At 42.3% G+C, this 18,972-nt stretch overlaps 3 protein-coding genes across 4 annotated transcripts in view; 2 read left to right on the forward strand and 1 right to left on the reverse strand.

Annotated features, from left to right (window-relative positions):
• Nucleotides 1-6,568, forward strand: part of pex11b (peroxisomal biogenesis factor 11 beta) — a 14,899-nt gene extending 8,331 nt beyond the window's left edge. Inside the window, exons 1-4 of one of the 2 annotated variants that reach the window (XM_019254719.2) lie at nucleotides 380-586; nucleotides 3,709-3,824; nucleotides 3,912-4,113; nucleotides 5,347-6,568. In XM_019254719.2, the coding sequence (XP_019110264.1) occupies nucleotides 531-586; nucleotides 3,709-3,824; nucleotides 3,912-4,113; nucleotides 5,347-5,761 (789 nt within the window). In that variant the 5' untranslated portion in view covers nucleotides 380-530 and the 3' untranslated portion in view covers nucleotides 5,762-6,568. Of the gene's footprint in view, nucleotides 1-379; nucleotides 587-3,708; nucleotides 3,825-3,911; nucleotides 4,114-5,346 lie in introns of those variants that run through there. The other variant, XM_027287520.1, reaches the window with a different exon arrangement.
• A 45-nt stretch (nucleotides 6,569-6,613) lies between these two features.
• ilf2 (interleukin enhancer binding factor 2) lies at nucleotides 6,614-12,310 on the reverse strand. Its single transcript, XM_019254710.2, has 15 exons — nucleotides 12,143-12,310; nucleotides 11,505-11,564; nucleotides 10,361-10,403; nucleotides 10,118-10,222; nucleotides 9,957-10,034; nucleotides 9,753-9,855; nucleotides 9,465-9,530; nucleotides 9,256-9,372; nucleotides 9,082-9,160; nucleotides 8,908-8,995; nucleotides 8,767-8,828; nucleotides 8,557-8,671; nucleotides 8,325-8,415; nucleotides 7,511-7,678; nucleotides 6,614-6,837 (listed from the first exon to the last, which is right to left on the reverse strand). Exons 1-14 carry the CDS (start codon nucleotides 12,145-12,147, stop codon nucleotides 7,527-7,529), a joined length of 1,164 nt encoding a protein of 387 aa, XP_019110255.1. The 5' UTR covers nucleotides 12,148-12,310; the 3' UTR covers nucleotides 6,614-6,837; nucleotides 7,511-7,526.
• Nucleotides 12,311-17,727: 5,417 nt separating this feature from the next.
• Nucleotides 17,728-18,708, forward strand: LOC113747494 (protein unzipped-like). The gene is made up of 3 exons (XM_027287426.1): nucleotides 17,728-18,101; nucleotides 18,340-18,501; nucleotides 18,577-18,708. The coding sequence occupies exons 1-3, from the start codon at nucleotides 17,760-17,762 to the stop codon at nucleotides 18,625-18,627; spliced, it is 555 nt and encodes a 184-aa protein (XP_027143227.1). The 5' UTR covers nucleotides 17,728-17,759; the 3' UTR covers nucleotides 18,628-18,708.
• The last annotated feature ends 264 nt before the right edge of the window (nucleotides 18,709-18,972 follow it).

The raw sequence follows: 18,972 nt of genomic DNA on the forward strand, positions 1-18,972 counted from the left end.
TATATTAGGAAAACATCCAACTGGTCGGTGGGTGTAGATGTGTGGAGAGAGACAGTGGAGCATGTGATGGTTGCTTGTCAGAAATGATGAAGACAGGAACAGTGGAGAATAGTTTCAAGAGTATAATAGAAAGTGTGAAATTTAGGGAAGGGAGGAAAATCATAATGAGATATCTTGTTTTAACTGGGTTAATTAAAAGAATAATAAAAAAAAAAAAGAAGTCCAGAAAGGGCAGGACATGCAACAATAAGCGCTTCTGCTCCGGTCCTGCAGGTGGCGCCAGTTCAACCTGTCAAGTTCCCAACTGCCAACACAAACACCGCAGAAGAAGAAGTTAAGCGGATTGGGGTCCGGAAGGAGAGAAAATAAACAAACGTTCGATTCTTCTTCTTCTGCGATTTAAACCGGGTTTATTTGTAGTTTTTTTGTAGTTTTTTGTAGTTTTCTCTTTTTTAAACGTCACCGAGCTGTTAGCAGCTGTTAGCAGCAGTTAGCAGTTAGCTGGTGGACGCGGACTGACAGGCCGCTTCATGGACTCCTGGGTCCGCTTCAACTCTCAGAGCCAAGCCAAGGAGAGAGTCCTGCGGTAATTTAATCATTAATCCGATAATTAATCAACATCATCGATCGTGTGTGCAGCTGTCAGGGCTGGAGTAATGCAGCTGGAGAACTTTGCTGCGTGTTAATGACTCGTAAACTGGTGACAGGACAGTTTGTTGACACTGTGACTCTGAGCTTGTTTTTGTTTGTTTGTCAGTGTTAGAGCTGTTTTTAATGTGAAACCTGCTTCTTCTCCATGTTGTTATGACATGTGGATCAGAGGTTATGATCCTTTTTAATTTAACTTTAATTTAACCTGATGTTAAGATCATGAAACCAGTTAAATACCAGTTAATTTAGGACTGTGTGACCCTGCTCTGTGCTGCTATACTAACTTATATTATATAATCCTTGCAATATTTATGATCCCCGTGCAGAGAAATCTTTAAATTAAGTGTAATTATATGTGGATCAGAGGTTATGATCCTTTTTAATTTAACCTGATGTTAAACCAGTTAAATACCAGTTAATTCAGCACTGTGTGACCCTGCTCTGTGCTGCTATACTGGGTTTCTTAGGTTTCTTTATTTGTCTCCACCAGGGAGAAATGTGTCTTAGAGATAGGGAAGGTTACAGCACCATGAAACACATAAAACACATATCAACATACCACAAACGGTACAGACGTAGCAGCCTACGATATACACATACCAGCATGACATGAAATAAAAAGATTTAAAAAAAAAAGATATTTATCCTGCCATAAATATAGCTCAATCATACATCCCTTAAAAATGATCACACTCACAGCCACCTTATATTATAACTTATATTATACTTACTATATAAAATTCTTTCATGGGACAATTTATTTCTGAATATTTATGATCCTCGTGTAGAGAAATCTATAAGTTAAAGGCAGGATGAACATATAGTGCTTGTTCTCTGTGTTGTGATGACAGTGTAAATATATCAGAGGTTTAATTTAACCTGATCTGGTAATGAATCCAGTTAATGACCCTGCTCTGTGCTGCTATACTGACTTTTTTTTTTCTTGAGATACTTCATTAATCCCTTAATTTTTTTCACTCTGTTTTATTTACATGTGTTTTTAAACCCAGAACACACACATGCAGTACAAGGGCTCATAGACATGTAATGTGCAGCACCAGTCCGGCCAAACTAACTCACACTTTACACTAACTTATATTATACTTACGATATAATCCTTGCAATATTTATGATCCTCGTGCAGAGAAACCTATAAGTTAAGGGCAGGATGAACATATAGTGCTTTTTCTCCATGTTGTTATGACGGTGTAAGTATATGTGGATCAGAGGTTATGATCCCTTTAAGTTAAGATCATGAAACCAGTTAATTTAGGACTGAGTACACCCAGTGTCCACCCCCAAACTAAACCTGCCTAAAACCCACTAAACAAAAAAGAAAAGAAGACGGAAAACAGGACTACCAGGGAACCTCCGAACCAAAACTAAAATAACAAAACCAAACGGCTCAACGGACTCCTGGCATGGAGGAACCAGAGCCTCAACCTCCTCACCAGGTCACCTGCAGGGAAAAAGTAGAGAGAGAGAGAGAGAGAGACACCTCCTTAAGTCAGCTCGAGCTGACGAGACAATAAGTCTCACCTGAGGTCTCCTCTGTCCTACCTCCTGGCCATACGTAACAGGTGCTACACAGACTTATACTTACTATATAATCCTTGCAATATTTATGATCCTTGTGTAGAGAAATCTTTAAATTAAGGGCAGGATGAATATCGAACACGTGAAGTCAAGTCAGCTTTCTTGTAAATGCTGCCATACGTACAGGACGACAGAGAATATTTCTGTCGTCCTCAGGAGCTGAACAGACTCTGAAGGTGCTCACACGTCCAGGTCGTCTTTCTTTTTTTGTTGTAGATCCGTGAAGATATTTCACATCCTTCACAACCAAGCTCTCGTCTCTTGGATGTGAAAGATATCCTGACCTGAGCAGTGTGTCTTCTTACAGTGTTTCATGTGTCAGCTTGTTTTTGTTTTTGGACTGAACGTGTTGCTGAATTTATGTTTGATTTGAGTTTTTAGTGACTTTCTTTTTGTATTTGTAGATTTTGAAAACACATACAGATCTTATATGTGTCATATATAATATTTCACATGTTTAAAAGTTTATTTTTTTCCCTTCCGGTGCTTCTTAAACTACTGTCAAATGACTTTCTCCTTCACACTAGAAAATGGGAAATGTAACTGAGAAATGAATCTGTTTTATTTGAGCTGGATTTAGTCCCTTCCTTGTACGTTTGATGTGTTTTATTTCTATGCGGTGAGTTCTTGTTGTGTCTGCTCTGTCCCCGTCATCTCTGTGAAACAGTTTAATCCTGGTTCAGCCTTGTTAGGCTCATTTTAAAGTCAGGCCTTTCACAATAAGAGCCCTGTTTCTCTGCTGTGCTCCTATGAATCAGGTCAGTGTTTCACCTCAGGTCCGACTAGTGTCAGTCTGGCAGTCCCCTCTGTACTGATGACTGACTGTCAACACGAGCTGCAGTTAATGCCAACTCTAAATGTGGAGCTCAGACCTTTGTACATGAATCCAGCCGCTCGTATCCTTTCAGAAATGCACCGGAGTGATAAAAAGTTTGAGCCCTGGCTGCAGCCTCACAGTGAAAAAAAGCAGTTTGCTCTTATTTTAAAGTGTCGAAACATTAAAGCGTTTTTCATTTCTTAATAGTTACGACACAAAGGAAGTTGGACTTGAACCCCGATCGATCGATCGCATGTTTAAATACTTCCTGTGTGTCTGTTTTCTTCTTTCCGAGGGTTCAGTAAGTCAAACTAAGCTCAACTCTGAGTCTGTTTTTGTGAAACAGGTTCATCTGGTTTGGTTTGTGAGGCTTGTTCAAGTCATGCACGACTCTAGAAATCTGATAATGGTGTATCAACATCCTAACATAATTAACTTTAGCAATAGTCTTGATACAGATCATGTATTTTAGTCTTTTAATTGTGATCAAGGCACCCTGCAGGACATTAAACAGTGTGAAAATCAAGTCGTCAGCGCTCTCTGGTGGACAAACTGTGTCATGAATACACGGTTTCACACCTAGTTTGTCACAAATCTGCGTCCCTCATGCCTCATCATGATCGTGTGTTGTTGTTCTCTCACAGGGCCGCTCAGTATGCCTGCACCCTGCTCGGCTACACGCTGCAGAAAGGCGGCGCGGCGGCCGAACTCCACAAAACCGTCACTCAGCTGGAAGCACACATGAGCCTGACGAGAAAACGTGAGTGAAGCAGCAGCGAAGCTGAGATCCGAGATCCTTCTCTGAAGGATCGAGCCTCACGTGTGTTTTTTTGTGTGTGTCCCGCAGTGCTGCGTCTGGGGAACTCAGTGGAGGCGCTGGAGGCTGCCAAGAGGGCCATCCACCTTTCCGACAGCGTGCCGAGGCTCTGCCTGACCATCAGCCACCTCAACAGAGCCATGTACTTCGCCTGCGATAACGTCCTGTGGGCGGGAAAAACAGGCCTCATCTCCAAACTGGACCAGGACAAATGGAGTCAGAGATCTTTCAGGTGGGCGAAGGAGAAATAAATGAAAGGATCTGAGTTTAAACTGTGACTCTCTTGACAAAACCAGTAATTTTACCTGCTAGATAATCATAAGGGACTTTAAACTCACCAGAACTGTCTTAGTATTTCCACTGTCCACCGGTTTGGTTTAAATAATCCCTCAATTTGGAGTTAGTCAATCTTCTGCTCAAATTATTCTAAATGTCCGGAAACATTATGGAAAGGATCCCCGACAGAGTTTGACCATATTCATTTTACCATGCACGTCATGGTCAGTGGTCTTTATCAGCCTGTCCGACACTCACCAACTCTGGTAAAAAATTGGCATGCTACTTCTCATCGTAAACGCCTAAAACAACCCTGACTCCTTTTGCTATATTTGTGGTAGTTTGACCATTCCAAGTCAGAGGAAAGCAAACACCAGTGCATTTGTCCAACAAGCATATTTTGCATATTTTAAAGTAAAACTCGTTGATCAAGACAACAAGCCATGGGCCCCTCACAAAGTGTGCAAGCAGTGCGTCAGAAGAGTTTACAGATGTGGACCAAAGGAACAAAGTTGGCATTTGGTATCCCCATGGTTTGGCGAGAGCAAAAAGATCCTTACACAGACTTTTGTTTAGTGAAAACAAGCACATATCTACAGTATATTTCATATTTTATAAGAAAAGAGGGATCCTATAGTTCAAAAACCTGACGTGATAGAGAAAAACTGAGATCAGTTTTGGATTCTGCTCAGCTGTCAGACCTAACTCAACAAAAATCGTGTTCCCCAGTGTTATCAGATGATCGGCGGTTCAATCCCCGGTCCTCCAAGTCTGCATGTCGAAGTGTCCTCGAACCCCCAAATAGCTCCTGAAGGCTGTCAATGCCATCAGTTGTCATGGTTTTGTGAATGAGATATGTAGCGTAAAAGCACTCTGAGTGGTCGCCACATACACTGTTTACACAGCAGGTAGTTTGCTGCTATATTAAAAGATCACATACATCGCCTTAAGTTCTAGACAGTGTAGATAAGTGAGCTCTCGTTGGTCAAAGATGAGTTATCCCACAAAACTACATTTGACAGTTTCCAGCAGCTGTTAATGAGTTCTGTCAGGGTTAATGACGAGCCTGGTGTGAGCCTCGACCCCCCTGAACATAATTACGATTAATTTCCACGTCATTAGTCTCAAACTTTCACCATGTCCATCTCTGCAGTAGATGAATAATTGCTCCGTGTGTTGACCCCTGCAGGTATTACCTCTTCGCTCTGATCCTCAACCTGACTCGAGACGTGTACGAGCTCCGCCTCCTCATCGAGTGCGAGGAGCGTTACAGAGCCTCCAAGTCCCCGCCCTCTGCTTACCCCGGCAACAACGGGCCCGCCGACCACCTGTCCTCCTCGTCCTCGCCCGTCTCCCCGGCCGCCGTCGCCTTGCCCGTCATGTCCGCGTGGCTCCGCAGACGGCTCCACTTGGTGGCGACCGTGCTGTACAGCAACCCGCCGCTGCTGTTGGACCTGCTGAAGAACAGTTGTGATATCTTCATCCCGCTGGACCGGCTGGGGATTTACCCCACGGGGAAAGGCTTTGTCGGGGCGTGCGGCCTGGCCTCCTCCGTCCTCTCCATCCTCACCATCATCCACCCTTGGCTCAAACTCAAGCCATGACCCCACACCCAGGCGTTGTCGGGCTGAGACTAACAGGTTTAACACACTGATCATGAAGAGCAGCTGCTGCCGATGGACTGTGGTCACATTTAGGAAACAAAAGGCAGGATGTGCTTCAGATATCCTCAAAATAAGTGACGGGTTGCATCAAGAGGACTGATATGCTGTGACGCAGGTCCACACACACACACACTGCTGGAGTGTAGCGACGCTACACAGAGCTCGCACTCGTCCTCATCCCCGACCGTCGCTCTATACATCGCCGTCTGCAACGATGCTTTCAAGTGCTCAGTCGCTGAGCAGCTCACACAAGTCTTTACAGGGAAGAATACAAACTCACGTCGTCTTTAGAGGCTGAAAATAAAGATTAAAAACTCGACGTGGAAGTCAGGATACAGAGTGTGCTGCTGCTGAGCGAGGGCAGATATCCTGCATCGTGTCTGTTACTTCTCAGCACAAGTAGAGCTTGTAAAGTTACGATAAAGCAGCACACAACTCGCATGCGATTACATATTTCTCCTCTGGTTAGACTCAAATTAGAGATTGATTGCTGTGTGACAACCAATCAAGACGATTTTGATTAATTTGCACCTGCCTGACGTCGTCGTTCACACACAGCGAGTTTGTATTTTCAATTTTTTAGAGCGCCTAACTATAAATTAAAAAGTTTATGATTAAATACCACAATGCTACACAAGGTTTATGATCCGAATGTCAAAACATCTGCATATTTCTGTAACCCGTTAACGTTACACTTTTGTTTTGTTGTATATTGCTGCCTGTTATAATAAAGAGCATGTGACCGTTTGTCTGTCCGCTTTCATTGTGGCACCAACAACAGGACTCGAGCTAAATTAAAAACAAAACAAGTTTAATTCAATGTTCCGTGTTTTTGACCGTTACAAATAAGTAAAAACAGAAAAAAGGAAATAAAAACATAATAAAAACTAATAAACAAGGACAGTCCTTTCTCGGAGCGCTCGGGATGGCGTCTGTCGTCGTCATCTGCGGTTTCTGTTCAGGTGACGCGCCGCGGTCCAGCTGAAGGACTTCTTCAATAAGCTTACAGACGTTCACTGTGGAAAGAGAAAGAACGAGCGTGTTACGAGTGACCGTAGATGTCAAAGTGAGGTCGGTTTACACGGAACACAAGGGAATCGAGAACCGGTTTCAAGTTGTCCGATCGATTCCTTTTATTGATGCTGCTGTGTTGCTTTTTTTTTTTTTATCCTTCGATGTCGACTCTTTCTATCGTTGAAGCAGAAACAATCACAGCAGAGGGGAAGAAACCGAAGCCGGGTTTCATTTCACAAAGTCAAGACGACAACAGTGCGGAGTTGTAAAGTCTGTACAACGATCATTTCAAGTCAGGGTGGGAAAACACCGCCACGACGTGAGTTTAAAACGACACCGCTGCACAATCCCAACCGAGCTGCAGCACGTCTGTATCAAAGGGTGAATACTCCACTAACCAAGAAAACGAGAGCTGTACAAATATTCTCTGATTTCATCCAAACAGACTTGTTGCTACAGCTTCGTGTTTCTTGTTATCAGGCGGACGTTCTCTGTGTTCAGAGAAGTTAAAGCAGCTTACTTCTTTCATACAGTAAACCAGGAATCAAATACAATCTCCACAGAAGTTGACCTCAAAGCCTCAGCTGTTAGAGGTAACAAGGTGAATGTTTGCCGCCTTGTTACTGACTCTGTAAATAACTAAGCCCTGTGTGTTAAACTGAAGATCGCTCCGACCTGAACTCCTCCTCCGTCACTCCTGGGTCTCCATGCTCTCGTCCTCTCCGTCTCCTCCCTCCTCCAGAGCTTCGTCTTCCTCCTCCTTTCTCTCCGGCGGTTTCTCGTAAGCCTTCTCCGACGGAGTGACGATCACGCCGTCCCACGTGGACATCTCCGTCGCCAGATCTGCAACAACAGTCCGATTAGCATTGTTTTTATATTATATTTGTCAGCATGTGAAACGAGGGAAAAACAGAAATACAGAAGCTGAGATGAAAGTCTGCACAATGTTTTAGAAATAGAAGTTCGTGTGTTTAATAAGCGTTTGTCGTGTGCATCTTGGTGACAGCTGATGATTAATATTTAATAAATCTTGTCTTCACAGTGTTGTGACATGTCTGGGATATCTCTAAACTCCAGTATATTTTGAGCAAACAGCAGAACTTCCATACATGTAGAGCTGCAGTGGTCAGTGCATTAATTGATATAAGTTGTCAACTATTAAAATAATAAAGAGAAAACTTCCAAATTCTCAGATTCCAGCTCGTCAAATGTGAATGTTTTTTGGATTGTGGACTTCACAATCAGCATTTTTCAATATTTTATGGACCGAACAACTCGTCGATGAATCGAGAAAACGACTGACAGAGTCATCGGAGAAAATAAAGGTGACCTGCGGTCCTACAGGAGAAGATGAGAGCGTCTTTACAGCACGTTACTACCTGTAGACCTGAGTTACAGTCACTGATATTACTATAGCTATGAAGACACTGCAGCAATGTGTTTTTATCCCCCTGCTGGAAGTTTCTCATATTAAAGGATGAGTTCTTACAGCTGGCATCTCCCTCGAGGCCGAGGATCTTCCTGTAACCTCCGTGGGAGAGAACCCTGACCAGCGTCTGAGCTGTAAAACACACCATGTCCTGTACAAACACACAAAAACTGAAGATTAACACACTGTCGTGAGCTTCATGCAACGCTCTGAGGAGATAGTTGTCTCAGACATCGTTGCAAACAGAGGTTGAGTGACTCGGTGTGTCAGCAGTTCAGCAGTAGAAACACACCTGCTGTTCCAGAGTCATGACTGTGTGCACTCTGAAGTTTCCGCTCTCACAGGGGTCGGTGATGCCCACGGAGCCGGGCAGAAAGAGACCGGCAGCCAGCATCTGCAGGCAGCGTCTTCAAAAACACAAACAAAGAGTCCAACACAAAGTTTAGAGACCGAGTCCGACCTGCAGAGATCTGCAACGGATGGAAACTGAGGCGACACCAACCTGTAGGCCACGTTCAGGGAGAGGGGCTGCCTGGACGGGTTGTTCATCACCGCAGAGTGACCCTGGAACAGAAGGAAGAGTGTGTACGTGTACCGACATACGACACAATCTGGTGAGGGACTGGGTGACTTGTGGTCTTACCAGCAGGTCCAGGATCCAGGGAGTGAGAGGTTCAAAGCCAGGGAAGCGCAGCCTCAGGTCCTTCAGCAGGCGGATCAGCACTTTGACCCTGAGGACGATCGACATGAAACCATCTGATAAGTTCAGCGTTTCTGAAACATGAAACAGACGTGCAGACAGAAAACGATTCCTCACGTCGACTGAGAGGCGTTCTCCTCGAACCAGCGGGCGTGACGGATGGCAGCGAGCGCGCTCTGCAGCACCTTGATGTCCACTGGAAGAACAAAAACAGGACGTTTGAATCTGTGGCAACGCGTACACAAAATGTAGTTATGATAGTTGTGTGCATGTGTGTGTCTAAGCACATACAGTGCAGCTCGGGGTCCAGCTTGCGCAGGTTGGGAGGGACGGTGGTGATGAGGATCTTGACTGTAGCGTCAGCTGAGCTGATCTCGAAGCCCGTCTCATTGGTCAGCATGCTCAGCACTGAAACCGGCAGACACACAGTCAGCTGTTACATTAACAGTCAACGTTTACGTCTCTGAGCTTTCCGTCAGTCGCTCCCTCGCTGTTGTTACCTTCGGTCGGGTCCTGTGTGCGAAGGGTCTCCACTACTTTGTTGCCGAGAGCAGCGACAGCCTCCACTGCGAGAGAAAAACGATATTCATGAGCCTGATGTTTGATGCACGGGTCAGTTTTAGACTAGGTGAAGTTGTTCAGCTGCTTGTGTTTAGACGTTTGGGATCTTTGGCTTTTGTTGAATGAACGACAGAGAGATGCTGATGTGAGACAGATGTCAGTTTTTATGATGATATACAAGTTTCAAGTGTTTGATGAACCTGGCGGACTTCCCACTGAACACTCACGTGTCGGGAGGATCTTGAGGATTACAACCAGGTCGGCGACGTTGTGTCCCGTTGTCATGGTGCCCTTCTTGTAGGAGCCCACCTGACGCACCTCTTCAATTTGCTATGAGAAGGCAGACACACGTCATTATTATTAACATGTGAACTACAATCTGTGTGTTCAGCTGCTTCAGGATTTTAGATTTTTTTTTTTTTAGGACTCACCACTTCAAAGTTGCCCGGGGCAACAATCAGGTTGTCGATGACGTTGTTGATCTTTGTGACCAGGGACAGGATGGAGGACTAAAAACGCAGAAGAGAGAGAGACTGTCAGTGACTGTAAATCAACACACACATGTGTGGTCGGTGTCTGTCCGTGGACTGACCTGCTCTGCAGGCGTGGGGCTCAGGTCCTGGTTTCTCTTCAGCAGACACTCGCTGAAGGCCGTCTCATCGGGCGCAGGCTTCACTCTGGGGAACGCCATCTCACACTGGTGATACACGACAAATCTGCATCAGTACACACACTATGGCTCACACCAGGAGGGGAACAGAAGCTGAACAGGGGAGAGTGATGTGCTGCCACAAAGCTGCATGTTTGCAAACACCCATTTTCTTTTTATACTCACCACATAAAAGTCAAATGGGATGTGCGGGACAAACGGACGGTACCTAAACGGGAATAAAGAAAAGATGTGATGACGACTTCAAGCGGAGAACAAAAGAAGATCTGATGAGAGTAATGTGCAGCAGGGGGAGCATGCTGAAGTCTGAATGTTTGAAGATTCAGAAAACATCGCAAGAAGAATAAGTTATGAAATATATTAAAGAATGATTCTGCAGTATTTCTAAGCACGTTTGTGAGTTGTGTCCCTTCCACTGTGCGTCATCAGAGGCTTGTTAAACTAACTTCATTCACAGCCAGCGTCTATCTGTGATAAACACGACTGTGAAAGTGTGAAACCTTCAGTCTAGCCATGATTTGATGCCGGGGGAAGCTCCTCTTTGCTCGGACACTTAGTAAAAAACAATGATCTGCTGTAACATTCAGAAACAGACACTGGCTGTAGATTAAAGTTAGTTTAACAAGATCAGTCCCAGCTGGAAGAGATACGACCTGTTTTGTTGTTTTGAGGTTTGTGGCAGCAGCTCAGTCCATAGAGACTTGGCTTGGGAAGCGGAGGGTGTCGTGGTGGACCGGTGGCTCCATCATCTCTCTACGTGAACCGTGTGTGTGTGTATTTTGGGTTAAAATCTTAATTATTGTAATGTTATTTCCCCGTTATTGTCATTGCCATATGATATTCTGACTGTGCTGTGCTGAATGTTAAAACAAAGATACATTTTCTATTTTAGATTGTGACTCTGTGCAGGTTTTCATCCTCTGAATCATAAAAGGTCTTTCCACTAACCACACGTTGTGTTTTTGGCCGTGTCACAGTTGGAAAAACATGATTTCTCAGGCCGGTAGCATCTTTTTGTCTCATTTATTGAGTCTTATCCATCTGTGACTGCTTATCCTCACAAAAGATGCCGGTCACATGCTCTTCTTCTCTTCTTGTGTGGCCACAAAAATGACTGAAACTTGTGTTTAAATATTTTTTGAATCCTCAAACTCTGCTGAAGCTGGATCTGTACATGAAGCTGAACTAGAGACCTGCTGACATTTCATTTTTCAAGCTTAGATTCTCGCATGCTTTGCAAACAAATGCAGTGTGTGTGTGTGTGTGTGTGTGTGTGTGTGTGTGTGTGTGTGTGTGTACAGTAGCTCACCCCTGGACCAGTCCTCCTCGGGACCCGAAGCGGCCTCCCCGGCCCCTGCCGCGGTCCCCTCTGGACACAAACACAGAAACACATGTCGGTACAGCTCACACACACATTTCTCCAGACACACACACATGAATGAAATCTCTCTAACACACACACACACACACACACACACACACACACACACACACATGAAATCTCTCTAACACACACACACACACACACAAATGAAATCTCTCTAACACACACACACACACGAATGAAATCTCTAACACACACACACACACACACACACACACACACACACACACACGAATGAAATCTCTCTAACACACACACACACGAATGAAATCTCTCTAACACACACACACACACACACACACACACACACTCATTCATTCAGCTGATCTGTGTCTCCTGTGGTTAAACTACACAAACCGGCTCCGCAGCTTTAGAAAACGTCAAATTTTAATTTAAACATTTTAATTAATTAACAATAAAGGAGCTAGCTTTAGCTTAGCTTCGCCGCTCAAACAATACACGCAGTTAGCTTCGTGTTAGCCGAGCACAGGGAGCTGAAGCTTCCACAAACTACAAAGTGACTTATTTCTTTAACGTTTCGTTTGTTCTGGCATCATAATCACCTCATTGCGTACGACGTTTTGGTTGTTTAATGTGAAAATCCTCCGAGAAAATGTGGCTAGCTGCTGCTCCGGGTTCTTCTTCGCTGAGGTTTAAACGGCAGCTGCGCGTCCTCGGTGTTGAGTTAGCGACACCTGCCGGAACAAACCGACTGCTGCATTTCAGATGAGACACCTGCTGCACCTGCTGAACCTGATTGTCCAGCTTTCCCAGAACAGCTGTAGTACGTTTCTGGTTGGGTATGGAAGCCCTAAAAGGCCATACATACATACATACATTTTATTCCACCCGTTTTCCTGTAATAACGAGATAATTAATTCGAGATCTCGAGAAAACAAAACAATAGTCTAGTGCAGGGGTTGGCAACTAAGTTTGGACCCGGGCCAAATTTTTTTCTGACAAGTCCATCGCGGGCCATGACCATGCGGGGGGGGGGGGGGCGGGAAAAAAAAAAAAAAAATCTACAATTAATCTCGGGTCCGGATGATATGGCGATCCGGTCCGGATCCGGACCCCGGTCCGCGGGTTGGGAACCCCGGGTCTAGTGTATTAAATCAAGTGCGCCCGTATTACAGAATGTACGGCAAATGCATGTAGTCCATGATACGGAGCGAGCAAACCTATTACGCCACTGTAAAATCCCTTTGATCCATAATTTCTCAAGATCTCGAATTAATTATCTCGTTATCACGGGAAAGCGGAGGAAATCACAGTGGTCCCTCGTTTATCGTGGGGGATACGTTCTAAAAATAACCCGCAATAAACTAAATCCGCAAAGTAAGTTTTACAATTGTTATACATGTTTTAAGGCCGTAAAACCCCTAACCACACACTTTTATACAGCTTTTTACACACATTTTGTGCAGTACTCCCTTAGTTAATCAGGACGCAGAACACAATGTGCGTTCATACTGTACAGTACGCTGTAAAAAAAAGCATGCAAAATTACACTAAAAAAATCAGCGAAACAGCGAGGCCGCAAAAAGTGAACCGCGTTATAGCGAGGGACGACTGTATCTCGTTATCACGAGAAAACGGGTGGAATAAAATGTATGTATGTATGGCCTTTTAGGGCTTCCGTAGATAGTTCTCCTGACTCCTATACATAATCAGAGAACCTCAAAACCTGGATCACATCTAATCTCCCAAGTACATTTCAATGTAGATCCACAAACAACTCATAATTTAAACTTGGAGAACGCAACAGTCCACAACATGTTTATGCCCCATTTATAAGAACCCTGTCTGTCTGTAAAAGAGAAGACTGCCAAGTCCTGTTGGTTCTTACAAGGTTTAAAGTTGAAACACAAGACAAATGACCTGATGGACTTATATAAGATGTAACTCAAAAGTTAAGAACTCAGGAGGAGGAGTGTCAGGAGAAATAGACAAGGTTTGAAGTGACAACAGGACAATGAATTAGTGATTGTTACATGGAAGTTGGATCTGTGGAGATCTGGAGCAACCGGGACGTTTCATTCTTGGTTTTTCTTTTATTATCTTTTCTTTTGTGTGTATGTTGTGTTGTGTTTGTATGCTAATGGCAATCAATAAAACCTAAGTCTTAAATAAAGAAACCATATCTTTTTATCATGGACTTGGACATGGAAACATCTTGAAAACTTGAAACTGGTTTTTGCCATCCAACATCTGCATTTGTGTAGTCAGCAACACTAAAGTGATTATAGTAGTAGTATGATGTTTTTTTTCTTTAAGGTAAATCTTAATAGGAGCAGTAAGTATCAGACACCAAACACACAGAGCTATATTTACAGTTCCTGACAATTAATAAATGCTGCATGCGTAACTCAAGTCAATCTGATTCAGTGGGAAAGTATGGAGGACTGCATTTCAAACAAAGGCTAAACATTATCCCAAGCCTTTTAGTTTGATAATTAATCCTGATGGAGGCTCCTACCACAAATCTCTTTAAGATAAGATAATAATTGTAATAAAAACTTTACGCAGCATAAAGATATTTACACAAACTAAATTAAACTCTCTTGGCTATTTTCCAGCCAATAAGTAAACTCTGAAGGCGTACATGAGCCACAATTGCCTTTAAGTATGTATAAGTATGTAGAATCAGTAATGTCAATGAGATATCATTCATTTGTGGACTAATCCCTGCCCATTCTGAATGAATAAATACCATGAGACATGAGAAACTACAGCACCATTTATGTAATCAAGCAAGACCATCTCAGAGACCACAGGAACAGTACTGGACTAAAATCTCCTGACTTGTATTCATCATGGTACAACCGAGATGGCTGAGGATCAATACTTTGTGTTTATTAACCATGGCTATTTCAGGTGAGAAATGTTTATTTATTAATAGCTGGTTGAAAGAATAAAGTGAGCATTGTTAAATGTCCTGCTTTGAAGACTATTCTGGTGTTTTTCCTGGATATTTCTTGACTTAAACACTGATATGATTCTCTAAAGTGAATTTAATACCTTGGACATGCTCTTGAGACAACATATTTTAAATGCCAAAATCCTAGTGAACAAACCAATCAAAATATTTTTGTCTTGGTTTGGGCTTAATAGTTGAGACTGAATATTATATTATATCACTGACCTTGCAAGATGCATGTTAAAGGGTTTAAAGTCCCATTTTAGTGAACACTCATAATGCTGAATCTACATCTGCATCTACAAAAAGGCCAAAGCTTTCTCAACCTCTTGGTTGACCCTGCATGAAACTACTTGATATCCAAATGATGTTACAGATTTATACAACAATATTTGTATGATATAGTTTTGATGCACGTTTTTTTTTAAACAGCCCATCTGCAGCTCTCTCCATGCTGCATATAGAATACACAACAATGCTAAACACACATTTAAGACCATCTGACAAAACAGAGTAAGAAACTGGAATGGTGAAACCTACAAATCAGGTCACAGGTGGTGGAAAAGGTTGAGAAATGCTGTAGTCGTCATTAAAACATCACTTATATTTAGACATTCATTCTCACATTTTGCTACACTAATGTTGCCAATGGGTTTTGATGTGATTAAATTAGAAACATTAATATATGAGTGATATTTTGGTGCATGTTTCTCTGTCAACTTAATGTTAATACATCACATTGAAACCTGCAGGGCTTTTGACTGTTCAGTCTCTTCACTCGCCTAACCTACTCGAAGTAGAGCAGCCCACTACTCCACCATTCTCCTTCCATCTGCCAATGGAGATAACCAACAGAGTCTTCACCAAAGAACTGCAAAACCAAGCTTCTGAGGAATATCAGACCTTGTATAAAGACGTCAGTGACTTGGTAAGATGACTTACAATAGATCATTATATAAAACTGGAGAAGGTTTAATTCCACAGGTAACAAGACTATGTCAAAAAACTTGTATATCACTGGACCCTGTAGTGTCTCCATGCATGCAAAGGTGAGTACAGTCATCTCGTGTGTCTTCTGCCACCTCATAGAAGTTAATGGAAATGATTGGATCACCTGCAAGCAAAAGTGGACTTTGGCATAGTCACTGCATGCAATTTAAAAGAGATTTCAGGTCTGAGGTGTTGATGTATTTTTGTCTTTTCTTTTTTGTTTTGCAGCTTCAAAACATCTATGGCTGCCCTGACATCAATAAATGTCCAACAAATTCCTTCTATGGAGGTGTTTCAGCAATGACTTTCAGGTATCATCAACTTCATTGATCATGGGGGAGCTGTATTTAGATGTATATATACAATACAGTGAAGACTCCCCATTGTAGTATCATTGGCATCCATGCTTATATCTTATAATTACGTTCTTTCAAAGGTCTGGATCATTTGGATCAGTCATCGCAACTCCAACTGTAGTCTTCAATGGTGTCCAAATCAATTCAGCCATCGTGCGGACATTGTTTGTTATCTATGTCAGGAGCCATGAACCCCAAACTCTCCAATTTGATCTAAGATATACAAGTAAGATCTCATTTTGTACATAATTATAACTATTTAGTTATCAGTACATATTAATGTGATGTTAATGATAATATAGCACATTCAAATCTGCAGGACTTCTGACTGTTGAGTCTGTTCGGCGGTCTAACCATCTCGGTGTAGAGCAACCCACTACTACTAGTACTCCACGATTCGCCTTCTATCTGCCAATGGAGATCACCAACAAAGTCTTCACCAGCCAACTGCTGAACCCAGCTTCTGAGGAATATCAGACCTTGTATAAAGAAGTCAGTGACTTGGTAAGATGAATAACAATAGATGATTATCCCCACTTCAGTATCTACTATTGAGGACGGTGAATTAATGTCCTAGAATTCAAATGGGAAGAAGTTTTAATTCCACAAATAACAAGACTTTATTGAAATCTAGTATATGATATGTGTCCAACATTACAGTAAAAGGTGTTGATGTATTTGTTTATTTTCTTTTTTGTTTTGCAGCTTCAAAACATCTATGGCTGCCCTGACGTCAATACATGTCCAACAAATTCCTTCTATGGAGGTGTTTCAGCAATGACTTTCAGGTATCAACAACACCATTGATCTCTCAATCATAGAGGAACTGTATTTGGGTGCCTGATTATACTACTTCCTAGCCACACTAAGTATCATTGACATCCATGTTGTTGCTAAGAACAATTCTTTATAACCAATGAGGCTATATGTTTAAATACACACATAATTTTTTATGCTGCTTTTTTTGGAATGATCCTTCAGTCAGAATATCACAAATGAATATAGTTATTTCATTTAACTACTGTGCTTATAACTGTACTTCTTTCAAAGGTCTGGATCACCTAAATCAGTGATCGCAACTCCAACTGTAGTCTTCAACAGTATCTTTATTGATCCATCCATCGTCCAGGCATTGTTTGATGACTATATCAAGACGAATGAACCCCAAACTCTCCAATTTGATCTAAGCTATACTAGTAAGTTTTCATTTTGTACATAATTATAATAGTTCCTCCTCAGTGATCAATATGTTGAATCTGTCAATGTAATCAATACTTTTTTTCTTTAGATGACAAAGTACAATTTGCTACCACCGCAAACCCTACGACCATAACTACGATAAAACCTACAACTACAACAACATCTACAACTACAACTACACTTACAACAACACCTATAACTACCTCAACAACTACTACAACACCTACAACTACCACAACAAGACCCACAACTACCACAACAACTGCTACAACAACACCAACAACCACAACAACATCCACAACAACCACAAAAACTACAACAACACTTACAACTACCACAACAACACCTACAACTACCACAACAACAACTACAACACCTACAACTACAACAACACCCACAACAACTACAACAACACCTACAACTACAACAACACCCACAACAACAACAACACCCACAACTACTGCTACAACAACACCAACAACCACAACAACTACAACAACACCTACAACTACCACAACACCAACAACTACCACAACAACTACCACAACGACTACAACAACACCTACAACTACCACAGCAACACCAACAACTACCACAACAACTACCACAACAACTACCACAACGACTACAACAACACCTACAACTACCACAACGCGCACAACTACCACAACAACACCAACAACTACAACAGCACCTACAACTACCACAACACCCATGACTACAAGAACACCTACTATCACAAGAACAATACCCACAACTACAACTACAACACTGACAACTACCTCAACCACCACATCCAAAGCTACTACAAAGACAGTGAGTTTAACCACAAAGATAAATCATAGGTACCCAGCTGTGAATAACACTATTGTGAATCCACATGATAAGCCCATGGAGTCTCACAGTATTTCAACTAAAAAGTCCAGTGATGCGCCAACATCAGGTGGCAGCAGCAGCAACAATGGGAGCAGTGACGAGGTTCCTGGATGGGCTATAGCCCTCTTAGTGTTAGCTGCTGCCATCTTGTTGCTACTCATAATCATCTTTATCATGATGGTGAGTTTATGCTACTGTTTTTGTTGCTCAGCTCTATATGACATATTCTAGTAAATGCTTATGATTGAAATTAAACTGAAGCTGTCCAATTTAAAGGCCAATAAATGTCAAACTAAAGATTCCTGTGTAAAAAAAGAGCTCAATCAGTCTTTGGATTTCTGTTTTTTATATATGTACACATACATATACAAGGTAATGTAATGTGCCCTTAACTTTGTTTTGATGCTCTGTGCTTCAGTTGGTTCGACTGTGTTGTAAGAAAACAGAAAGCGGTTACATGGACACCGCTCAGGATCCATATTACAATGAAAAGACACAACCCCCTCACGCACCTGCCCTGCCAATGTACTCACCTCCAACCCCGGCGAAACCAGAACCAATGTCAACCCCAGTCATTTTTGTAAGTGATGTTGATATTTTGCTTCGTTTTGTATGTGAAAATACACATTTGACACATTTATATGCTTTTCAACAGGGGGACACGCTTAAGAAGAACAGAGCAGGGTTTTACTCTGTGAATCCCTGAACATCTCTGCATGAATGAAAGCCATGAAAAAACAGGTAGTCTACTTAATGCATCCAAGTATATTAATGGCTGATCGGTTATACGAGCTATATAAGACTTTTGAGTCCAGTGAACTGTTTTACAATGTGACCAGTACATGTGCCCACAAATGTTTAATGTTAACTTTGAGAGAACAAAAGCTTTACATCATCACAGACATAAGAGTACAGGAACTGCTCTCTGGAAATTCATTCAACAGTTGACTGCGTACATCAAGTGGTAGTTCTCCTGACTTCTATACATCCTACACAGCATCTCCATAACATCTCCAAAACCTACCAGAAAATGAATGGCTACATATCTGGA

The sequence above is a fragment of the Larimichthys crocea genome, chromosome XIII, assembly GCF_000972845.2.
Source record: "Larimichthys crocea isolate SSNF chromosome XIII, L_crocea_2.0, whole genome shotgun sequence".
Taxonomy (NCBI): Eukaryota; Metazoa; Chordata; class Actinopteri; family Sciaenidae; genus Larimichthys; species Larimichthys crocea.